The sequence below is a fragment of the Siphateles boraxobius genome, unplaced genomic scaffold, assembly GCF_051911475.1.
Source record: "Siphateles boraxobius isolate OS27281-9 unplaced genomic scaffold, OSU_SipBor_1 122, whole genome shotgun sequence".
Taxonomy (NCBI): domain Eukaryota; kingdom Metazoa; phylum Chordata; class Actinopteri; order Cypriniformes; family Leuciscidae; genus Siphateles; species Siphateles boraxobius.
In genome coordinates this window covers 564,981-588,726 of record NW_027508725.1, presented here as the reverse complement: position 1 = coordinate 588,726, position 23,746 = coordinate 564,981, and the positions used below count along the sequence as shown (strand labels likewise).

The 23,746-nt window shown below is 41.7% G+C and overlaps 1 protein-coding gene, 1 long non-coding RNA gene and 1 pseudogene across 2 annotated transcripts in view; 1 reads left to right on the top strand and 2 right to left on the bottom strand.

Moving 5' to 3' along the window:
- Positions 1-4,397: 4,397 nt before the first annotated feature.
- The window catches only part of plpp4 (phospholipid phosphatase 4), a 132,937-nt gene continuing 113,588 nt past the window's right edge, over positions 4,398-23,746 (bottom strand). The window contains exon 7 of the mRNA XM_077223937.1: positions 4,398-4,842. Within this exon, the coding sequence (XP_077080052.1) occupies positions 4,631-4,842 (212 nt within the window). The 3' untranslated portion in view covers positions 4,398-4,630. The remainder of the gene's footprint in view (positions 4,843-23,746) is intronic.
- On the bottom strand, positions 6,303-7,011 carry LOC143732776 (uncharacterized; annotated as a pseudogene).
- Positions 12,102-15,381, top strand: LOC143732648 (uncharacterized). The gene is made up of 2 exons (XR_013201150.1): positions 12,102-12,175; positions 15,051-15,381. It is a non-coding gene; the product is annotated as an uncharacterized LOC143732648 (long non-coding RNA).

Genomic DNA, 23,746 nt, shown 5'->3' with positions numbered 1-23,746 from the left:
CCTGAAGACCATGGTTTAATTTTATAATGTGGTGAACACTCACGTTTTTAATTTTTTTAGTTCCTCGTTAAACAAAACAATCTAGATGCATGATCTTTTAAAGAAATATAAGTTGCAAAATATGCTGTTCTATATGAGTGTACATTTTAATAACACTTTGTTAAGACAATCGCAATTAAGTCTTGGCCAATTTTCAACCAGCTTTGTATTGTTACAATGTCTGTAGTATGTAAATGAGCAATGTGTACTAGTTCTCCGTGTTACCTGGACCGATAAACCGTGAACCGTGAACCGTGAAAACTACAGATTATACTTCTGCATGTTCGTATCCCCGCCCGCGGACAGTCGGATCACAGAGGGTTATTAACAAAACAGTTATTATAAGAGTAGGTTTATCACTGAAAATGTATCATACTTTGTCTACTCTTTAAACAGCATTATGGTAAAAATGGAGCACTATGGCAACAACTTTCTTACCTGTATGCACTCCCGCTAAATGTTTACTCTTTGAGTTCTTGCAATCGGGAACAAAACAAGACGACACCGTTATGACTAAAAGTTTTCTAAGAAGTATTTCCTACTAAAGAAAGGTGGGGATAAGGTTAGGTTTGGACTCTGGTTGAGCGTTTCCATAGCAGACTGGTGGGATTGGCCTTGGATGGCAACATGCCCAGTGCATTATGGGTGCTGTTTGTGGGTGCATTAAGTTTTCCTACCTATTTGGCAGATGGGAAGACAACAGCATTTTTTCTTTGTTTTCTCTAATCAGGCAGCACCAATTTTTTTTAAACGTTTAAGCTAAAAAGTTGGTGCTTATTACCCTTTTCTCAAATCGATGCTGTATTAACTATGAAGTGTTGATGAATGGAAAGGAACATACTCTTCAAAATAATAATTTTTTGTATGGGCTTTTGTCCTTTTATTCATGGGTTAGGATGAGATGATAGAATTTTCATTTTTGGGTGAACTATTTCTTAAAATGGATTATAAATCAAATTTATAATCCAATAATACTGGTGGTGATGATAAATGAATGAACTATGGGAACAATTACTGTGAGCTACTGGTTATTTTGGTAGATTGCTGTGGTGATTACATAAGTGCTTAATTTTCTCACCATGTTCTCCCATTACCTCATTGTAATCAAGTTTCTAATCATCCCAAGGATATTAAACGTCAGTTCATGAAAATCTGAATGAGGGTTGAGTGAGAGAAAATATAAAAAGGGAGATAATGCTCTACCTGGGTCTGTGTGGGTTTCCTTCGGGTGCTCTGGTTTCCCTCACAATCCAAAGACATGCAACATAGATGAATTGGAGATGTTAAAATGTCTTCGTGTGTGTCTTCGTGTGTGTCTTCGTGTGTGTGTCTTCGTGTGTGTGTGTGTGTGTGTGTGTGTGTCTGTGTGTGTGTGTGTGTGTGTGTGTGTGTGTGTGTGTGTCTTCGTGTGTGTGTGTGTGTGTGTGTGTGTGTGTGTCTGTGTGTGTGTGTGTGTGTGTGTGTGTGTGTGTGTGTGTGTGTGTGTGTGTGTGTGTGTGTGTGTGTGTGTGTGTGTGTGTGTGTGTGTGTGTGTGTGTGTGTGTGTGTGTGGGTGGTGATGGACTGACCGACCATCTGTCCATGGTGTTTTCCGGCCTGTGGCGCTGGGATAGACTCCAGCATCCCGACAGAGGATAAGCAGTTTGGAGAATGGATGGATAAAGATAATAAAACAAACAAACAAAAAAGGAACGGATAATGGAACAGGTAATGCTCTAACAGTGGAATAGTTTGATTGGATTGAGAAAACAATACGAGGAGAAAATAAGACAAAAGCTGAAAAAGTACTTTGCTAATATGCACAGTGGCAAAACCATGGTACATACCATGGTATTTTATGATTGCAATATTCATATACCATAGTATTTACAAGGTACTTAAAAAAAGCTTGGTATTAACATGGCAATGTGTTCAAAAAATGTATAAGTTGTATACCAGTCACAAGTGTATGTGGTTTTAAAGATAAAAGGAACCATTTTGAAACAGTGTAGGTTGAAGGACACAAAATGAAGAATATTTAAGCTACAGAAGAGGAAAAATAAAGTGTCACAAAGTGAGTAAAAGAAGAAATGCAGTGAGAGGGAGTGTCTGTGGCGGAGACTTTCAATGTCATGGGCCGATGATCTCTGGAAGCTGAAGTGTAGCAGGTCGATATTTATCGGCAGGTTGCCATGGACAGTTTTACAACATAATGCGAATAAAAATACAACAGAGTAGCAGAGACTAAGTTTGTGAAGTCAGTAAAGGCGCATTATGGTTATGTTATTTCTACACTTGGATGTTGATGCGTCACGGCTTGATTTGCAACAACGATTTGAGTCTGTCTACACTGGAATTATAGTGATAATGCTGCAGCTGCATATCCAAATGGTTAGAAACTTTGAATTTTTTATCACAAATTAATCATTTGTGATATATTTAGACTCCTGACCACTACATCAGAGACATTTGATAAATGTCCCCAATTATATATACCTCAAGGACCTTAATATGTGTGTTAGATAAGAGAGACATCAAAACCAAGCATTGTTGGGGGTACTCCAGGACCAGGATTGGGAACCACTGATATGTGGTAAGAAAAGTAATTTTATTTCAGACGATAGATGAGGATAATAAAGTGGCACAAATGGATGTGATACGACTGCCATATTGTTTTGACGTGCCGCTCACATCTGATCTAGACAGTGTTACTGTAGGCTGATTAAGGTTGCAAAGCAAGGTATCGACTTGGAAAATAGAAGTTCCCAACACTTCACACTTTGTATTTTGTTTTGGTGGGGAACAGGATTCAGAACCACTCATATAGCATGTGTGGTCACAGCTGAACTTTTTTTTTGCTTTTTGCAAGGGCTTCAATCCTGGCTCTTTCAATCAGAGTTTGGAATCAGAGCTATCCTTTTTCTAATAAATAATTTAACATTTTAATAATTGCAAAGGGGCTCATTAAATCATTCAATTTTTTATAGGGTTCGGATTAGCTTGGGTTAGGTCCGCTTGTTTTAGTGGTTTCAAGATGGATCTTTGGACTGGGAATATATTATGTACCCTATAATTCAGACATTCGATCCTGTAGATCTTTTAACATGTTCCCTTGTTCCATTGTTTTAAAACCAATTCAGGCTCCTGACTATATGCTGCTCTTTTAGGATGTTGTAGGTAACTTTATCATCCTATATCTTGTCCTTTAACCTTACAAAAAAAGGACTGTGGAAATACCATAGTAGCCTGGCTCTGCCCTCCTACATACTTGCGCTCAATTTTCATTTTCTTTCAGTACTACGTCTGAGATTGTGCTGTAGTCTTTGGTTTTCTCCGGTCAGTTTTTTACCGGGCCAATCAGCGAACAGAGCTGAGAACGATGACGTTGATGTTGTGCATTATTTTGAGTTGTAGTTCAGTAATGGCAGCGGAGAAAGATGCGAGCGAAGCCATTCGGTCCGTTCTGGCAACGCTGCCGAATATCAAGAAGTTAAAGCCGGAGCAAGAACAATCTTTGCTTAGTTTTGTTGGTGGCCATGATGTTGTGGCCCTCCTCCCCATGGGGTTCGACATGACATACGTCACGACCAAACGTTAGCGATTGGTTATGGCAGATCCAGAGTGACTCTGGCCAGATCCAATAGTTTTAGACTTCAATAGAGTACTCGCCTACAAGGAAGATAACGTCAATGGATGACGTTATCTGACGCAACGTCAAAGCGGTGCCAGACTCTATGTACAAATGAAATGTACGAGAGTCTGGTGGGACCAGGCTAATGCCATAGTACAATGATGATATTAAATGGGAATAAGATGGCAATCTGATAGCTGGGCATTGAAAGATTACAAAATTATTACACCATGATATTACTTAGAACTTCTAAAACATTCCATGACCAAAACCTATGGTTTGATCATAGTACTATGTCAAAAATAAAAAAATAAAAAAAATAAAAAATTTGAATGCCTTGGTATTTTTCCTAGTGAGTCGTTCCATCTAATTTCTCTGTGTCTGGTACACGGTACATGGCAAAGCTACAGAACATGGCACAGTTTTACACAAGGCGTTAACATGCATGCACACCTGCTACTGAATAAACACAAAACAATATGAAGGAAACCAGTGCAAATAATGAATTGATTGAGTTTTTTTATGAGTTTATGAATGAAACCTTTTAGAATAAGAATCTCTCAGAGAACCAATTTGCTATTTGGATCAGAGGCAGCCCTTACAAAAAGTCTCAGATGGTTATACAAGAGATACCTTAGCATACTGTTTAATGGCACTGAATGATTACCATTTTTATCTATCATGGTACTCTTTATTACTTGCCATGGTACTTTTTCGTTAGAGAGATATTCTTGCACCAGGTTCCAACTTGCCAACACTTATAGTCAGTAATTAAATAAAGTGTAACAGATCTGAGAGCAGCAGCTGTAACTCTGCTTAATGATTGGAGGAAGAAGAAGAAAAAGAAGATGTAGGAAAGAAATAACATGAAATGGGATGGTCCAATTCATTGGAATGTGCAAGTGTCAGTCAAGTGTGGTTCATACCACGTCGGTGTGGTAGGGGGTCAGAGGATTGTGAGCCTCGGTGGGTCTCTATTAGTCATACTGGTCCCTCGGTCATGCCCTCCAGAGGCAGGCTGGTGGCATTATCAGTGGGCAGAGGTTGATCCTGGGAGGTTGGCATGTTGTGGGCGGTCGCTACAGCCAGACTAGCGTATGGCAGGTGGCAGTCTGTGTGGAGGAAGGGTGGGTAGTGCTGCCGATAACAGACGTAGGCAAAGAAGAGGCCGATCACTCCCCCAACAAATGCATCTGTGAGGAACAATTCAAGGTTCACTAAGTAAGACACAGGGTTCCACTTTATTTTGATAGTACACTTTAGACATTCTACTAACTAGAAGTAACTTTACAACTACATGTCAACTAACTCTCATTAGAGTTTTAGTAGACTGTTAGGTTATGGTCAGGTGTTAGGGTTCGGGTTAGGAGAATAAGTTGTAGTTTCCAAGTTACTTACAGTATAGTCAGGTGAATGTCTGTTGGGGGACCAACAAAATAAAAATGTTAGCAGATATTAAGCAGACATTCTACTAATACTCTATTGACAGGTAGTTGACATGTAGTTGCAAAGTTATTTATAGTTATTAGAAGTTCTAAGGTGGACTATCGAAATAAAGTGTTACCAGACACAGTTACAATAAATCTCATCCATCCTTAAGGCCCTTGCACACTGAGTCAAAAAATTTTGTAAGCGTTTTTTCGTATTCGTGATTCGGTGGCTCTGAATTGTCAAAACACCATTCAAACACCATTCAAATTGCTTGGTACGGATGCGAAAAACGCAGAAAATCGAACCCGATCTGATTTTTTTATGACGGACGAAAGTTTCGTAGACAGTGTTTGACATAACGTCAGGTCGAATTTTTTTTTTTAACGTGCGAAAATTTCGGATGCGAATTTCAGACTCAGTGTGCAATGGCCTTTACAGCTAGCTAACTGTCTACCTGTCTTTAAAATATGTTTTCATTCTTTTATAGTTGTCATTCCCATGAATAATTAAAAACAAAAGCACAAAGATGATAGATTATATTTTATAAGATTTTACAATATTTTAAAATAATGTTTTGCTACTGACCTAAGATTCTGCAGCAAACACAATTCACTAAATGGTTTCTGTCATTTAATGCCACCCTGAGAGGAAGCAGTTTACCACCACCATTAAAAAGACTGCAGTGCGCACTGACACACAGCTGTATATCACTTGCATCTAAACTCAGCAAAAAAAGAAATGTCCTCTGACTTTCAACTGTTTTTAATTTCAGTAAACTTAATGTATGTAAATATTTGTATGAACACTAAAAGAGTCAATACCATAAGACATAAACTAAAAATGCTTCACAGACATGTGACTAACAGAAATAGAATAATGTGTCCCTGAATTAAGGGAGGCTCAAAATCAAAAGTACCAGTCAGTATCTGGTGTGGCCACCAGCTGCTTGAAGTACTGCAGTGAATCTCCTCCTCATGGACTGGACCAGATTTGTCAGTTCTTGCTGTGAGATGTTACCCCACTCTTCCACCAAGGCACTTGCAAGTTCCTGGACATTTCTGGGGGGAAAGGCCCTAGCCCTCACCCTGCGGGTGCCAGACGTGCTCAATGGGATTGAGATCCGGGCTCTTCGCTGGCCATGGCAGAACACTGACATTGCTGTCATGCAGAAACTCACGCACAGAACGAGCAGTATGGCTGGTGGCATTGTCCTGTTGGAGGATCATGTCCGGATGAGCATGCATAAAGGGTATCACATGAGGGAGGAGGATGTCTTCCCTGTACCGCAAGGCATTGAGATTGCCTGCATTGACAACAAGCTCAGTCCGATGGTGTTGTGATATACCGCCCCAGACCATGACGGACTGCCCACCTCCAAATCTATCCCGCTCCAGGGTACAGGCCTCGGTGTAACGCTCATTCCTTCGACGATAACGACAAATCCGTCCATCATCCCTGGTGACACAAAACCGTGACTCATCAGTGAAGAGCACTTTTTGCCAGTCGTGTTTGGTCCAGCGAAGGTGGGTTTGTGCCCATAGGCGGCATTATTGCTGGTGATGTCTGGTAAGGACCTGCCTTACAACAACCCTACAAGCCCTCAGTCCAGCCTCTCTCAGCCTATTGCGGACAGTCTGAGCACTGATGGAGGGATTGTGTGTTCCTGGTGTGACTCGGGCATTTGTTGTGGCCATCCTGTACCTGTCACATAGGTGTAATATTCGGATTTACCGATCCTGTGCAGGTGTTGTTACACGTGGTCTTCCACTGCAAAGATGATCAGCTGTTCTTCCTGTCTCCCTGTAGCGCTGTCCTAGGCGTCTCACAGTGCGGACATGGCAATTTATTGCCCTGGCCACATCAGCAGTCCTCATGCCTCCCTGCAGCATGCCCAATGCACGTTCACGCAGATGAGCAGGGACCCTGGGCATCTTTCTTTGGGTGTTTTTCACAGTCGGTAGACAAGTCTCTTTAGTGTCCTGTGTTTTTAGAACTGTGACCTTAAATGCCTACTCTCTGTAAACTGTTAAGGTCTTAACGACCATTCCACAGGTGCATGTTAATTAATTGATTATGGTTGATTGAACATGCATGAAAAAAATTGTTTAAACCCTTTACAATGAAGATCTGTAAAGTTATTTGGATTTTTACAACATTGTTGTTGAAATACACAGTCCTGAAAAAGGGACATTTCTTTTTTTGCTGAGTTTATAAACACCACACAGCTCTTTAATTCCCAAAAAGTTCAGTCTGAAATAAAATTAAATGACTGAAACATAATTTTGAGGATGGACTGAACAATTGCCCCTGGAACAAACCCATACTCATTACAGGATTAGTTCACTTCAAAATGAAAATTCTGTCCTCATTTACTCACCCTTTATTTGCTTAATACCTGTATGAGTTTCTCTCTTCTGCTGAACACAAAAGACATTTGAAGAATGTCCGTAACCAGCAGTTGATGGACCCCATTGACTTCCATAGTATTTTTTGACCTACTATGAAAGTCAATGAGGTACATCAACTGTCTGGTTATCGACATTTTTCAAAATATCTTCCTTTGTTTTCAGCAGAAGAAAGAAACTCATACAGGTTTGAAACAAATTGAGGGTGAGTAAATGAGGACATAATTTTCATTTTGAAGTGAACTATTCCTTTTAATCACTATGCTACAGGGCAAGCTTTTATGAGTCCACAGCTTGTATTTACTTGGACCAGATTGGACCCATCAAGTTTAATGGTCCATGCCACTATTGTTCAGATTAGTTCTGTTCTACTACCCAGCAGACCCTATGGGATAGGTCCATATAACGTCACACTAATAAGTATCTGCTTGCAGTTGTTTGACTGATATGAGAAGTGTATATGAGGTGACGAGGACATAAATATAAATAAATAAAATAAAGGTAACACTTTATAATAACTTTCATTAATAAATCCTTAATAAACATGATACAATGCTTAACAGACCATTAGTTAATATATATATATATATATATATATATATATATATATATTCACATAACTGGAAATATGCTTTTTAATGTTTACGTACTAATGAATGTATTAAAAATTACACGTTGATTGATTAAAAGATCATTGTTTAATGTAAATTAAAATGCTTACAAATGTCATTAAACTTCAGTTCATATAATACCTAATGCACTTTTTTTTAAGATTTACAAAAGTACAAATGCAAAAAGGTGTTTGGTAGCAATGAGTTATCTGGATGTTCAACAGAAAATTGAACAATATAAGAATAACTGGTCTTATTTTATATTAGGTGTCTATATACACTTGTGTAAAATTGTTATGTATAATGTACTTCATATGTTCATATTCTATTATAAAACACTATTGCTCCTATTGATGTGTTATACGGGTAGGTAGGACAGGTTTGGCATTATGGGTAGGTTTAAGGGTTGGTTAAGGGGTTAACAGTATAAAAGGGTTCAATTTGATTACTATAAGGGAACATGGTTCAAACTGTTTATATTACATAATTTATCAAAACAAAGTTTTTTCTTTGAAAAGAAAAATTATTTGCAAAATGTAATAAAATCAAGAATCTGTGATTTGTTGTGGTAACTCTCATTAACCATTATTTACAGTTTTATTTACCCCGAGTGCAAATTAGGTTTATTGGCAAAATGTACAGTCTTTCAGCTGTTTGCAATGAACAAATCAAACAAAAGTAATTGAAATAGCTCAACACAAAAAATGTTTTAAGTGGTTCCCCCAAATTCAACTGAAAATGCAACTTTTAATGACTTCTGCAGTCTCAAAATTATTCAACCCCTTCTTAGCAAGCATCTTTAGTACTTAGTAGAACAGACTTTTTCTGTTATGACCTGCTGAAAAAGATATATACAACCAGACACCAGCTTCTGGCAGGAAGGAATCTGAGCTCGGTCCTCATGAGCAATGGCCTCCAGTTCAGTAATATTCTTGGGTTTGGTGCTGCTACCGCCTTCTTTAAATCCCACCAGAGATTTTGTTTGGGGTTCAAGTCAGGTGACTGTGATGGCCACTGTAGACTCTTCCAGGACTTCTTCTGAAACCAAGCCTTGGTGGAATTTGAGGTATGCTTGAGATCATTGTCCTGTTGGAAGGTCCAATGACGCCAATGTCCTTTTAGGCAAGTCATGCCACTCGGCCGCCATCTTGGCAACGCCTCCGAGCAGCAATTTGGGACTAACAAGAACAGGCTCCTATTTAAATGAATGGGCAGAGAGTCAGAACTGCACTTTCTCTGGTCACCGGGACATAAAAAATGCATGTATAGAAACAGCAGTAAAATATGATAAAAATTGCTGAAAAAGTTTGATGACTTAGCCCAAAAATCAGGTTTAAAACGACTTTTTCCCCACAGGTTATACTTCTACTACAAGGGTTCATGACACCACCATTTACGTCTCTATCCAGAATGCCGGTGTTGAGCCGAGCACTTAAAGCATTTTATATCAACCACAAATATGTTTATTTTATACCTTGGTAGTCCGATGCCTTCGCGTTGTTATCACCTTCTTCCATGTGGATTCCATCTGATCTTGCACACAACACAACTCGCTGTCGCCAAATCGCCTCCGCTGTCGCAAACCTCAACTGTGCGCATGTGTCAGTGGAACCAGACGATAGGCTTAAATGTTTCCCGGCTTGACTGTAAAAAGCAGACGATTGGCTTTCCAGCGGGAGGGGCGGGACATGTGGATACAACCGCCATCTTTGGCATTACCGGTTTTCCCTATATAGCTGTATGGAGGATTGAGTAAGTGGCGTGTCTCCACATAAATTGTCTCTGATGACACCCAAGCTTCAGCTTCTTCACTGACGGCATGACGTTTTCTCATAGGATTTCCTGATACTTCAATGAATCCATCTTGCCTTCCACACACTGCCGGTTTCCAGTGCCAGAGGATGCAAAGCAGCCGCAGAGCACCACCGAGCCATATCATGCTTAACTTTAGGCTGAGTGTTCATTTCAGCATATGCTTCATTGTTCTTCCTCCAGACATACCGCTGATCCATAGGGCCAAAAATTTCCAGTTTTGTTTCATCACTCCACAGAACAGAATCCTAAAACTTCTGAGGTTTATTTATAGGATTTTGAGCACTTTTCATGTGCTTTTGGGTTAGTACTGGTGTAGGCTATATTTTGGAGTTCTGGCATGCGTTTACGTGCCTTACTGTGCAAGCTGAAACCTGAAACAGTCTTGCTTCAGGTCTTTTGCAGTCACTCAAGGGTTTTTCTGAACCTGCCTTCTCAGAAATCTGGTTGCAGCTGTTGATAGCTTCCTTTTTCTACCCCATCCATGTTGTACCCACTGTTCCTTTAACTTCGAACCTGCAAACTATGCTTCCAACAGTGTCTCTAGGAACATTTTGTGCCTTCGCTATCTTTTTGTATCCTGTTTCTTGTTTGTGAAGGGTGATGACATTCTCTTAACTTTTTGGACCATTCTTATTTCTAACATGCAGTCAAACGTGACACTCAATAAACCTAGCCAGTTCAGCGATTTCATGTTCATTAGTTGAATCAGGTGTTTCAGAGACCACACCTGTTTTGCATATTTGTGCTGTTGTGAGAAATTCTATCCAGGGGGTTGAATAATCTTGAGACTGCATTGAGTCATTAAAAGCTGTATTTTCAGTTGAATTTTGGGAAACTATTTGAAATATTTGTTGTGTTGAGCTATTTCAATTACTTTTGTGAAAGTCTGTCAATTTAACCAATAAACCTCATTCAGCTACAACAGAGTGGTTTCTAGATACTCTACACCGTAGAAGGGATGTGATTGATGGATGTCTCTTATTGATGTATGTATGGCCCATAATGAAAAGGAGACTCAAACAGTGATAACTACAGACTGTTGAGCAGATGTCTTGTATAAGGCAAGTGTGAAGAGGAGGGCGTGGTTTTGCGGAGTTTGCAGTTGGAGAGTGAGGGAGGAGCCGAGCGGTAAGTAAGTGGGTCAAGTGCAAAATTACGAACACCTGTGTCTGATTGCAGTAATTGGCGTGGGGAGACCGCATATTAACCGGCTGATGCAAGAGAGCGGTAGAGAGAAGGACTGGGGACTCGTATCAAACACTCACGACCTGCTGACTGACAATCGGACTGAGGATCCACATCGGAAGGAGCTTTATAAATGGACTAAGTTACACATCGGAAAGATTTTTATGAATGGACTTAGTTACACATCCGGAGGAGTGGACTGAGAGCTGTGTCAGCAGGAAGGAGTATTTATGAACTGTGCTGTAGACGAGTCTACAGTGAACGCGCATGTGGCGCACCTTTTCTTTATTTTTGTGTTTATTTAATAAAGTATACGAGTCCCCGTTACGCCGACCCTTGTCTTCTTTCATCCCTTATACTGAACCATTGTTACACTGGTGTCGAAACCCGGGATGGAAGAAGAAGCCGCCGCCAGACAGTCTCCGTCCCCATTTGCGGATGTCATCCACGCGCTCACGGGTCTACACCAGGAACAACATCATGCCCTGCTGGCCGTGAAGGAGGAACAGGAGCGCCGTTTCGAGGCGCTCCTCCGCGCCCAGCAGGAAGTCCGCGAGGTGTTCCGGAGCTGGATGGACCGCGAGGGACGGGCCGGACCATCAACGCCAGCTTCAGCCTCGGCTCAGATCATCCCGCTCCATAAAATGGGTCCACTGGACGACCCGGAAGCGTTTCTCGACCTGTTCGAGAGAACGGCCGAGGCCTGGGGCTGGCCGCCCGGGGACTGGCCAGTGTGGTTGATCCCACTGCTGTCCGGAGAGGCGTAGATCGCCGCACAGCAGCTGCCAGTCCCGAACCTCCTGGTCAATCAGAACCTCAAGCGCGCCATCCTACAGCGGGTCGGCCGGACCCCTGAGCAAAGCAGACAGCGGTTCCGGACCCTGGAGCTCGGGGAGACCGGTCGGCCCTTCGTCTTCGCGCAACAGCTCCGGGATGCGTGCCGCAAATGGCTGATGGCCGAGGAACGGGACGTCGAGGCAATCATCGACCAGGTGGTACTTGAGCAGTTCGTGACCCTGGTCAGGGTCCCTGACACACCGCAGACCGCCCCCGATCGAGCTGGGTTGTATCAAATACCAGTGAGTATAAAGGGGTGTACTTTTCAGGCTTTGGTGGATTCAGGCTGTAACCAAACCTCCATCCATCAAAATCTGATTCAACCTGGGGCATTGGATAATAGCCGATGGTAAAGGTAAGGTGTGTGCACGGGGAAGTGGTGGAGTATCCCTTAATGCCAGTTACGGTCCAATTTAGGGGCCAAAAGCATAGTTTGAAGGTAGCAGTAAGTCAGCACCTCCGACACCCGCTAATTTTGGGAACCAATTGGCCGGGGTTTAAAGTGTTATGGGGACATTTATGTGCGGGTGTTTCAGGGAATAAAAGGAAGCGGGGGAAGGGAGCGGTCGCTCAGGTGGGAGAGGCTGTGCCGGGACCATCGGAACCTGCGCCAGAGATTCGGAACGCTGTTGAAAGACAGGATATTTCGGAGTGTGATGACTTTCCTCTGGAGCAATCCCGAGATGAAACGCTTAAAAATGCATTTGATCAGGTCCACACAATCGACGGAGAGCCTCTCCACCCAGACCGACCTCTTTCATATCCTTATTTCGCAATTATAAAAGATAAGTTGTATCGGGTGACCCAGGACGCCCAGACAAAGCAAGATACAACACAGTTGTTGGTTCCGAAAAGCCGTCGGGAAATGCTTTTCCAGGCGGCTCATTGTAATCCGATGGCTGGCCATTTAGGGCAGACAGCAACACTAAATCGTCTAATTACCCGATTTTTTGGCCGGGCATTCACGAGAATGTGCGCAAGTGGTGCGCGTCTTGTTGTGAATGTCAGTTGGCAAACCCACCGGCCAACCCAAAAGCACCGTTTTGCCCCCTTCCTTTAGTGGAGGTCCCCTTCGAGAAAATTGGCATGGACCTCATCGGGCCATTAGAACGATCTGCACGAGGGCATCGCTTTGCATTAGTCCTAGTGGATTATGAAACACGATACCCAGAAGCAGTGCCGCTTCGCAACATTTCAGCCAAGAGCGTAGCGAGCGCACTGTTTCAGTTAATCTCCCGGGTGGGAATCCCAAAGGATATTTCTCACCGACCAAGGCACGGCGTTTATGTCACGTACTATTCGCAAGCTTTACGAATTATTGGGCATTAAATCGGTTCGCACCAACGTCTATCACCCACAAACAGACGGACTGGTGGAACGTTTTAATCGCACGTTGAAGTCAATGATTCGGAAGTTCGTACAGGAAGACGCCAAAAATTGGGATAAGTGGCTAGAACCCCTCTTGTTCGCTGTACGCGAGGTCCCCCAAGCTTCCACGGGGTTTTCCCCCTTCGAGCTTCTTTACGGGCGTCAGGCCCGCGGGGTGCTGGACGTGCTTAGAGAAACTTGGGAGGACGGACCTTCGAATAGCAAAAATGAAATTCAATATGTCATGGACCTGAGAACAAAACTCCACACTTTGGGGCGGCTTTCTATGGAGAATTAGTTACAGGTCCAGGACAATAAAAGTCGGCTGTACAACAGAGGGGCTAGACTACGCGAATTTGCACCGGGAAATAAAGTACTTGTATTACTCCCCACGTCCAGTTCGAAATTACTAGCGAAGTGGCAAGGACCCTTTGAGGTCACATGGCGAGTTGGGGATCTCGACTATGAAGTTGTTCGTACGGATAGGGGAGGGGCACGTCAGGTTTACCACCTCAATCTCCTTAAAAAATGGAGCGAGGTGGAGACAGTGATGTTGGCAATGGTAGTGAGTGGGGAGGAGGATCTTGGTCCAGAGGCAAATTCAAAGTCTCAATCACTCGCTCTGGCCGCTGGTGGAGACCACCTTTCGCCGTTCCAAATCACTGATATACGTAATTTACAAACGGAGTTTGCTGATGTGTTCTCGCCCCTGCCCGGCCGAATCGACCTCATTCAGCACCACGTTAAGACCGAGCCGGGTGTAGTAGTGCGCAGCCGGCCTTATCGCTTACCTGAACATAAAAAGAAAGTAGTTCAGGAGGAATTGAAGGCTATGCTGGACATGGGGGTAATAGAAGAATCCAACAGTGACTGGGCAAGCCCGATAGTTTTGGTACCAAAACCTGACGGCTCGGTCCGGTTCTGTGTGGATTATCGCAAGGTGAATGCTGTGTCGATATTCGACGCGTATCCTATGCCTCGGGTTGACGAGTTACTTGATAGGTTCGGCACCGCTCGATTTTATTCAACACTGGATTTAACGAAGGGATATTGACAGATCTCCTTAACTCCAATGTCTAAAGAAAAAACTGCCTTCACAACGCCGTTTGGATTACACCAATTTGTCACTCTTCCTTTCGGCTTGTTCAGGGCTCCGGCAACCTTTCCGCGCCTGATGGACAGAATTCTCCGGCCACATGATGCATATGCCGCTGCTTACTTGGATGATATTATCCTTTATAGTAATGATTGGCAGCGTCATATGCAGCATTTGCGGGCTGTCCTCGGGGCGCTGCGAGGAGCCGGGCTCACGGCCAACCCGAAGAAATGTGCGGTTGGGCGTGTGGAGGTTAGGTATCTGGGCTTCCACTTGGGTCATGGACAGGTGCGTCCCAAAATTGATAAGACTGCAGCAGTTGCGACCTGTCCGAGACCTAAGACCAAAAAGGAGGTTAGACAGTTCCTGGGGCTAGCGGGATATTACAGAAGGTTTGTGCCTAATTATTCGGACCTCGCTAGCCCACTGACTGATCTAACTAAAAAGGATGCACCAGATACCGTCCAGTGGATGGAGCGGTGCCAGCAGGCCTTTACCCAGGTCGGGTGGCTCCCCGGCCTGAGTCGGGCGGTGGGGGTATGTGATGAGGGGGGCGTGGTTTTGCAGAGTTTGCAGTGGGAGAGTGAGGGAGGAACCGAGCGGTAAGTAAGTGGGTCAAGTGCAAAATGACGAACACCTGTGTCTGATTGCAGTAATTGGCGTGGGGAGACCGCATATAAACCGGCTGATGCAAGAGAGCGGGAGAGAGAAGGACTGGGGACTCGTATCAAACACTCACGACCTGCTGGCTGACAATCGGACTGAGGATCCACATCGGAAGGAGTTTTATGAATGGACTGAGTTACACATCGGAAAGAGTTTTATGAATGGACTGAGTTACACATCGGGATGAGTGGACTGAGAGCTGTGTCAGCAGGAAGGAGTATTTATGAACTGTGCTGTAGACGAGTCTACGGTGAACGCGCATGTGGCGCACCTTTTCTTTATTTTTGTGTTTATTTAATAAAGTATACGAGTCCCCGTAAGGCCGACCCTTGTCTTCTTTCATCCCTCATACTGAACCATCGTTACAGCAAGATTGGGCAAAAATTCCTCTTGAAAAACTTGTTGCAGCCACCAAAATCAAAAATGTTTTATATTTGCCAAATACACTTAAGTTGGTCAATGAAAACTTTGAAAATCTTTCTTTGTACTTTTGTCAGTTAGATAAAGTTTAAAGAGAATTAAGAAAATCACAGATTCTTGATTTTACTGCATTATACAAAATGTCCCAACTTTTCTGGATTTGGGGTTGTAAATTACTTGTAAAGATGTGTAAATAGGGTGAATTCAGGACACTTTTTGCCATTGAGATGACTTGGAAAAAGTGTCTTAATATGTACTAAATGATTAGTAAACACTCTACAATCTACAAATAATGAATAGTTTCAACTTCGGATAATGTACTTCAAAAACATGAACAAATAATTTATAAATGATTCATAAAAATAACACCTAAACAAATGAACACCAAATGTATGACTTTGACAGACTGTGGTTATGAGTTATTGAATAATAACTAATTATTAATTTAACTAATGTTAAAATGAATAGTGTGTGAAGTGCTCAAAATGACAATTAAACTTTTTTTTCACAACATATGTAAATTAGGTACAAAAGTGGATTAGGTAATAAATGAATTGAAGTTTAATGAGATTTGTTACCATTTTATTTACATTAAATCATGATCTGTTAATCATTATGTAATATTTCATAAGTTCATTAGTTAACATTAACAAGCACATTATCTCATATTTCTGTCTGTGTAAATATAATTACTTACTAATGATCTGTTGAGCATTATATAATGTTTGTTAATGATGTATTAATGAAAGTTATTATTCAGTGTTACCAAAATAAATATATATGTAGTGTTAATATGCATATTTAGAGTTTAGCAACATAAAATTTAGGACATACCCACTTTTCTGGAGATAACTAACAGGACATGCTGCTTATATACAGGAGAACTGTCCTTTCTGCTGTCATTAGTTTCTAGGATTTCACTTTTTTATTCTTGCTGTAGTTTAAAGAGAATCACAAGGACATAAGTAAATAGTTATGTGTAACTTTCCAAAATGCCATGTTCACACTACTCTCTCTGAAAATGCTAGAACGACACACATGAATAGTTCATCCAGAAATGAAAATAACTTCCATTCTTAACAAAGACTTGAGCATGAACAGGAAACAAACTCACCAACAGCAGGAACACAAAAACAAAGCTTTACGAGAGATAATGGGAACATGAAGGCTTTAAAGACTACACTAATGACTAAAAACTAACCATATACACCTGGAAGCAATTAAACAATTAACCAATGAGAAAAGACACAGAGCAAAAGAAGCACATGAAATTATCACATGAGTGGCAATGATATCACATGACATGACAAGAAACATGGTAACAGGTGTGTTCGCCGGTGTGATGAGATACTTAGTAGACTGTCCTCACTCAATGGCTGGCTGTCTAAGTGGTGTCAGCAAAATACTATAGGGTTCATAGACAATTGGAAGAGTTTTTGGGGCAGACCTGACCTGTTGAAATGAGATGGTATTCATCCCTCCTTTGATGGTGCTGCTCTTCTCTCTAGTAATATGGCACATATCTTAGAGCTAAAACATGACGATTTGGGGCTCAGGTCAGGAAACAGACAGACTGGCTAAACCGACTGTCTGTGAGCTGTCTCATGTCACTGATGTCAGATAAATCCCATCACAAACTCTTTCACCTAGATATCATCATATAGAGACTGTGTTTGTTCTCCGAATTTGGAAATACAAAAAACTCTCAAAACTAAATAAAGGGTAAAAATTTTATCGATGTTCAACAAATAAAAAAGAGATATAATATAGATGAACAAATGATAAAGCTTGGGTTGCTAAATATTCAATCTCTTACTTCAAAAGCACTTATTGTTAATGATATGATTACAGATTATAACCTAGACATGTTGTGTCTGACAGAAACCTGGCTAAAACCGACAATTACATTACTTTAAATGAGTCCATGTGACGGGGCGCATAGCCACCGTCACGGCCGCGATGCGCTACCTATTCTAGTGCACAAAGACTGAGTACAAATGTGGCCTGTATTTGTTTGTCTAGCGTGTAAATGTGTTCTGTTAATCCTCATACTATTTCAAATCAGCAGTTAACATAACCTTTCACCACAAAATCCAATAGTTGTCCCGTAGCTTTTGTGTGCACACTTTTAACATCTAATACTACGGTGATTTATATGCTATAGGTACTACTATCAATGCATATCTTGCGGTTTAAAAAAAGAACTATACCATTTACTTCACAGTCATAACCAGTTACAATAATCACGCAACACATGTCTTTGTTAATTATGTATCTGTTTATTTAGTTTAAGAGGAACATAGCTTTGACATACCATCTTTGTGTCTTACTGGCGTCTCCGGTTTGTTTGTGTAAAGGAAGATTTGCCGCAATTGTGGGGTTTAAATTACGCTAGGACTTCCGGGTCAATAGTAAGTTACCCAGAGTTTGAGTTAATAATTTTTAGCTGTTAATATGACTTGAGGCTTACCAATTGTTAGCTGGAACTATAGAAATAATATTCTGTAATTTTCTAGTTTTATAGAGGTAGCATTTTGGCTGTTTTGAACAAATTGTCACTTATGTTTCACACGATATGTTGTGACGGGTAGACGAACCTGGTATCCCTCGCTTATCATCCACCCTCCTTATCCCGTTGTGCCACTTGTGCCGCTTCTTGACATGGGTTTAACGACTTCTAAAAATTATGTAATACACTTTTATATTAATGGTAAGGTACTTTACAATCAGAATTGATTGGCAAGCAGCTGCAGTTACTTCTGTTTAATGCGGTATTGATTGGTCGGTATTAGCCATTGGTTAATGTTTTCAATAAAAAGCCACCTATCTACAATGAACAGGAAGAGAGATAGAGATACAGAATATGCTTGGGAAGTAACGTAAAAAGAGGGAACCAAGCTTCTAGTCAGAGGAACTTGAAGTTTTGCTGGACGAGGTGAGCAAGCGCAGGTCTGAGAAGGTCCAGCAGCTCCATAATGAGTTGTCTTGGGAGGCACATTTTTTTTAATATAGCCACGTCAGGCAAAATGTCAAAAGGGCTTATTTTAAGCCGAATAAAAAAATTGGCATGGACTAAACAGCTCCGCGGCCGACGCCGTCTTTCATTCAATACAAGGACACGTTGGATCGGTGCCATAGTTGCTCGCTTACTGGACACCACCAGCCATTTATAGATCTTAGCCATTAAGAGCCAAATTATCAAAAGTGATTGCCAATTTAAATGCTTTAATGACATTACGAAATAATATAGGCTAATTACCACCATATTAGTTCTGATACAAAATAAAGTCAACTTCATAAATAGGCCTGTATCCATTTCAAACATACAGGATTTTATTATTAGTCTTAAAATGTCCATAACATAAAATCATTGTTGAGCCACAACATTGTCAACATAACATAGTTTGACTTGTACTTCGCTGCGCTGATTTCTAAAGACTGCTGCACAGTGGTGGCGACTAGCGTCTTGAGCTCAAACAACGCTAAGAGAGAGCTTACGAATGGTCCAGACCAACCTTACAAAAGTGTGACTTACAGAAGATATACTTAGCGTACGAACGTGTCGGGAATCGTGCCATAATGTTAAGAGAGAAATTAAGGAATAGGTTAAGAACTACTTAGCAATAAGAACTATTTGGGGAACAGGGCCCTGACATCTGACCTATAATGCTGCATGAATCATCATCATACATTGTTTGATCATTGGCCAGAGAACTGGCCCCCCGAATGAGCCTGGGTTCTCCCAAGGTTTATTTCTCCATTCTGCCACCTCATGGAGTTTTGGTTCCTTGCCACTGTCACCTGTTCCACCTTTGTTGCCATTGGCTTGGCTTGCTTGGCTGGGGACATTAAATTTAGCATTTAATTGAATATTCAACAATAATATTGATCTACCTGCATTGACACTATTATACAAGAACTGAACTGAGCTGGACGATGACATCACGGTTTACTCCAGAGCGGCTATATATATATATATATATATATAAATATATAAATATATAAATATATAAATAAATAAATATATATATATATACTGAGACACGAAGTCGGACACTTTTTGCTTCCCGTAGTGATGCCTGTACTGTTTGTGTATGAAGTGGGGTCTATGTTTTTTATCAGTTTTATTTTTATTATTTTAATTTTAATTTTATTTTGACTTCTCAGCTGGTGAGCTAATCAGCTCAGCACACCTAAATCTCACCAGTACTACTTTAAAATTTGTGTGTTTGCTTTTGTCTTTTTTCCAGATCGTTTTGGTGCGATGGAACGTCAAGAGGATAAGAGGAGCAGGTGTTTGCAACCAGTCGTACAGCCCAGGCCTTGGTAGTGCAGGTGTCCGAGTTAACTTCCCAGTTCCAGCAGATTGATGCTGCGGCATCTCCCCATCAGAGAACACACAGATCGTCACACTGAACCATGACTACCACCACCAGCCACTTATTCTGGTGAGCCACAACTATACTATAAGTGCCCTTTGTTTTTTGCTGTACAGCTATCATCTTTTCCTTCAGAGCAATCTAAAGTGGTGTTGGTGATCATGCTGTTGTCTGGTCGGGCGAGACTTTGGGGAATGGGTAAATAACCATCCATGTTGCTCCTCGTTCCAGTCTTTCTCTGATAAACTGAAGAAGGTGTTCAACCGTGCAGTCGAAGCTGTGGGCGTGCTGGTGGATTTGCGACAAGGAAACCGATCAGTCATGGATTATTCAAGCGTGTTTCGCACGTTGGCTGCTGAATGCAAGTGAAACGAGGATTCGCAGTGGGATATGTTTCTGTATGGGTTGGTTGACTGTATTCAAAAGTAGATATTTATGTTGGATTTACCCAGTGACTTGGATGATTTAGCTATGTTGGATTTACCCAGTGACTTGGATGATTCAGCTATCAGAATGGATGCTTGATTGCAACGTCATGATCAACGTGTTCTCCAGAGCTTTGTTCCTGGGAGAGAGTCTTGCTCTTCGGCCATCTCTAACACTACGGTCATCCCCTCTTTTGATCCAGAAACCCATGCAGGTGGGCAGAACTCGGCTTTCCCCGGAGAAGGATCGTCAAAGGACATTTGGATTATGTTTATTCTGTGGAGCTGCAGGCCACATCCCAGCACAATGTCCAGCAAAAACCAGAGCCTGTCAGTAGTTTTGAGGTTACTGACGCATTGCCTTTGTGAAATCCTCCTTATCCGCCACTGTCCTCTCGATCAGACCGCAATGGGTTGACAACTGTCATGCACTACTGGACTCTGGAGCTGAAGTCTATGCCATAGACTTATTATTAGGTACGCCTCCGCCTAAAGGCAGTTTATATTCGCTTTCTGCTACGGCCAAGGAGAAATATATTTCTGATTCTCTGGCAACCAAACTCATCCACCCATCCTCTTCTCCTGCAGGTGCAGAGTTTTTTCTTTGTGGAAATGAAAGATGGTTCCCTGTTTTGAACAACATCACGGTTAAGAATACTTTTGCTTTACCGTTGATGTCTTCGGCCTTCGAGCAGTTGCAGGGAGCTTCCTTTTTCGTGAAGTTGGACCTTTGCAATGCCTATCATTTGGGCCATGTCAGGGAGGAGGATGAGTGGAAGACTGATTTCAATAATGGTTATGTCGTTTGGTCTATCCAATGCTCCCGCATTCTTCTAGGCACTCATCAGAGTTGAGAGATACAGTTGATCAGTTCATTTATGTCTACCTGGATGACATACTGATTTTTTCTCTTTCTCTCCAGGAACATATTAAGCACATTAGTGCTTCAGAGAGAATAGGATTGGGATTTTTGTCAAGCTGGAGAAATGTGTTTTTCATGCACAGTCTTTTCCCACTTAAGGGTACATCGTCTCGTCTGAGGGAGTGTGCATGTATTCCAACAGGTTCAGGCTGTGGTGGATTGGCCAGCTCCAGACTCCCTCAAGGCCCTACAGAGGTTGCTGGGCTTTGCCAATTTTTACCTGCATTTTTTTTTCATAATTACAGCCAGCTAGCCGCCGCTCTGACCGCCTTGACCTCCACCAAAACAACATTCAGATGGTCTAAAGCAGCTGATGCTTTTTCTAACCTCAAGAGCTGCTTTGTTTCAGCTCCCATTCTTATTGCCCTTGATTCCTCTCGTCAGTTTGTGGCTGAGGTCGATGCGTCAGAGGTGGGGGTTGGGGTGTTAGGGTCACATTGTGCTAGATTTTGTTACAGCCCTCCACCTCTCGAGGGAACACAGTGGTTTTGACCGTGGTGGACCGGTTCTCGAAGGTGGCTCCTTTCATTCCTCTGCCCAAATTGCCCTCTGCCAGAGAGACGGCGGTTGCTGTCATTGACCACGTCCTTTGCATTTATGGCCTCCCAATGGATGTGGTCTCTGACAGGGGACCCCCAATTTGTTTTCAATATCACTGGGGGCAAAGACAGACAGACTCTTCTCCAGGTGGGGGCGCACACTAAGGCTCAGGTTGATCGCCACCAGTCGAAGGCTCCCGTCTACATTGTTGGTCGAAAAGTGTGGCTTTCTTCCAAGATTACTCCTCTCCGCTCTATTTGTAATAAACTTGTACTCAAATTTACTGGCCCATTCTCTTTCACTAAAATTCTTTGTCCAGTGGCAGTCCGCCTCAAACTTCCTCCTGCGTACAGGAATATTCATTTAGTTTGTCATGTTTCCGAAATGTTTCCGTTTTTCACTCCCCCGTTAATCCACCTGCTCCGGTTCCCTCACTAATGCGTCTTGTAGATGGGGAATACACCTATTCGGTCAAACAAATTCTGAACTCGAGACGGAGGAGATTCCAGTATTTGGTGGACTGGGAGCATTATGGTCGGGAGGAGAGAAGTTGGGATCCTGCAAGGGACATATTGGATCACTCCTTTATCGATGATTACAATCAACAGGTAGGTTCCTCTGATAGCGCCAGGTACCGTTCTTAGTGGGAGGGGTACTGTCACAGTTCGCAGGTGTTCATCTTGCTTTTTTCTGTTGTGTTTTCTGCGTTGCTGGGCAAAGCTTCTCAGCTGATGAGCTAATCAGCACAGCACACCTGAAGCTTATCAGTACTGCCTTTAAATGTGGTGTGTTAGCTCTTGTCTTGTCTGATCGTTTTGATGCTCATGCCTGCTGTTTCAGGAATTCTGAAAACCAATGGGCCATGCTGTGTTATTTTCCTCTGTATCGGTTATACATCCCTTTCCATCATATTATGTCATGCTTTCTTTGGTGATTCAGACTATTCATTGATACATCATGTGGCTTCACATCCTGTCTGAGGCTGTTATTGATGGTGACAGTATGGCTGTGTGCCAGGGTGATTCTGGATGATACACAGACATGATTAATAACTGTATGGGTAAAACATCTAGAAGCAGACCAGTGAGCTGTAAAGCTGATGTCAAAGCTTGCAAACAATTGCTGATGCTTTATCTATCTCTACCTAGGAGAAGAAGTAACTCCAACATGCTCAGTCTTACACAGTGTTATGTTCTACAAGTATTGAAGACAGTTCGAACTGTATTAATCCCTGGAAAAAAGTTAACTATCTTGATATATATTTTTAATTATCATGATTAATGAAATAACTATGGTAGATCGAGTAAAGATGTCATTAATGTCATAAATGCTAGACAGAATAAACATTTTGGTTACACTTTATATCGAATATATATTATATAACTAAGTCTTAGAGTATTAGTAGACTCTTAGATTAATGGGTGTTAGGGTTCGGGTTTGTAGAATAAGATAACATGTTTCAAAGTTACTTATTGTCAGTAGAATGTCTGTTGAGGAGCATCACAATCAAGTTGTTAGCAGATATTAAGTAGACAAGCTACTAATACTCTAATAAGAGTTAGTTGACATGTAGGTGCAACTTTACTTAGTAGAATATTTAAAGTGGACCATTGAAATAGTTACCAAGATTATACGTTATTACATTTGAGAAACAATGTTTTAAAAGTATGTTTATTTAGTGACATATTTCAGTAATCTATATGATCTAATTCAGTGGTTCTCAACCTTTTTTTTCAGTGGGCCACACTATGTCTAAGTTCAAGTTTCACTGGCCGCATATCATTTACATTTGGCGTCACCAATGCAAACTAAGATATTAAGTATTAAGGTATCTAAATGATTACAGTTAGATTTATTATTATTATTAGAGAGTATAATTCTACTTACCATTAATGGGACACCTGATGTTGTCGGGAGCAGACCAATTTGGTGAAATTTGGCTCAAAAGGAGTAACAGCACAATGAAGTTGTGACTGTAAGTTGCAGTCTGTAAGACG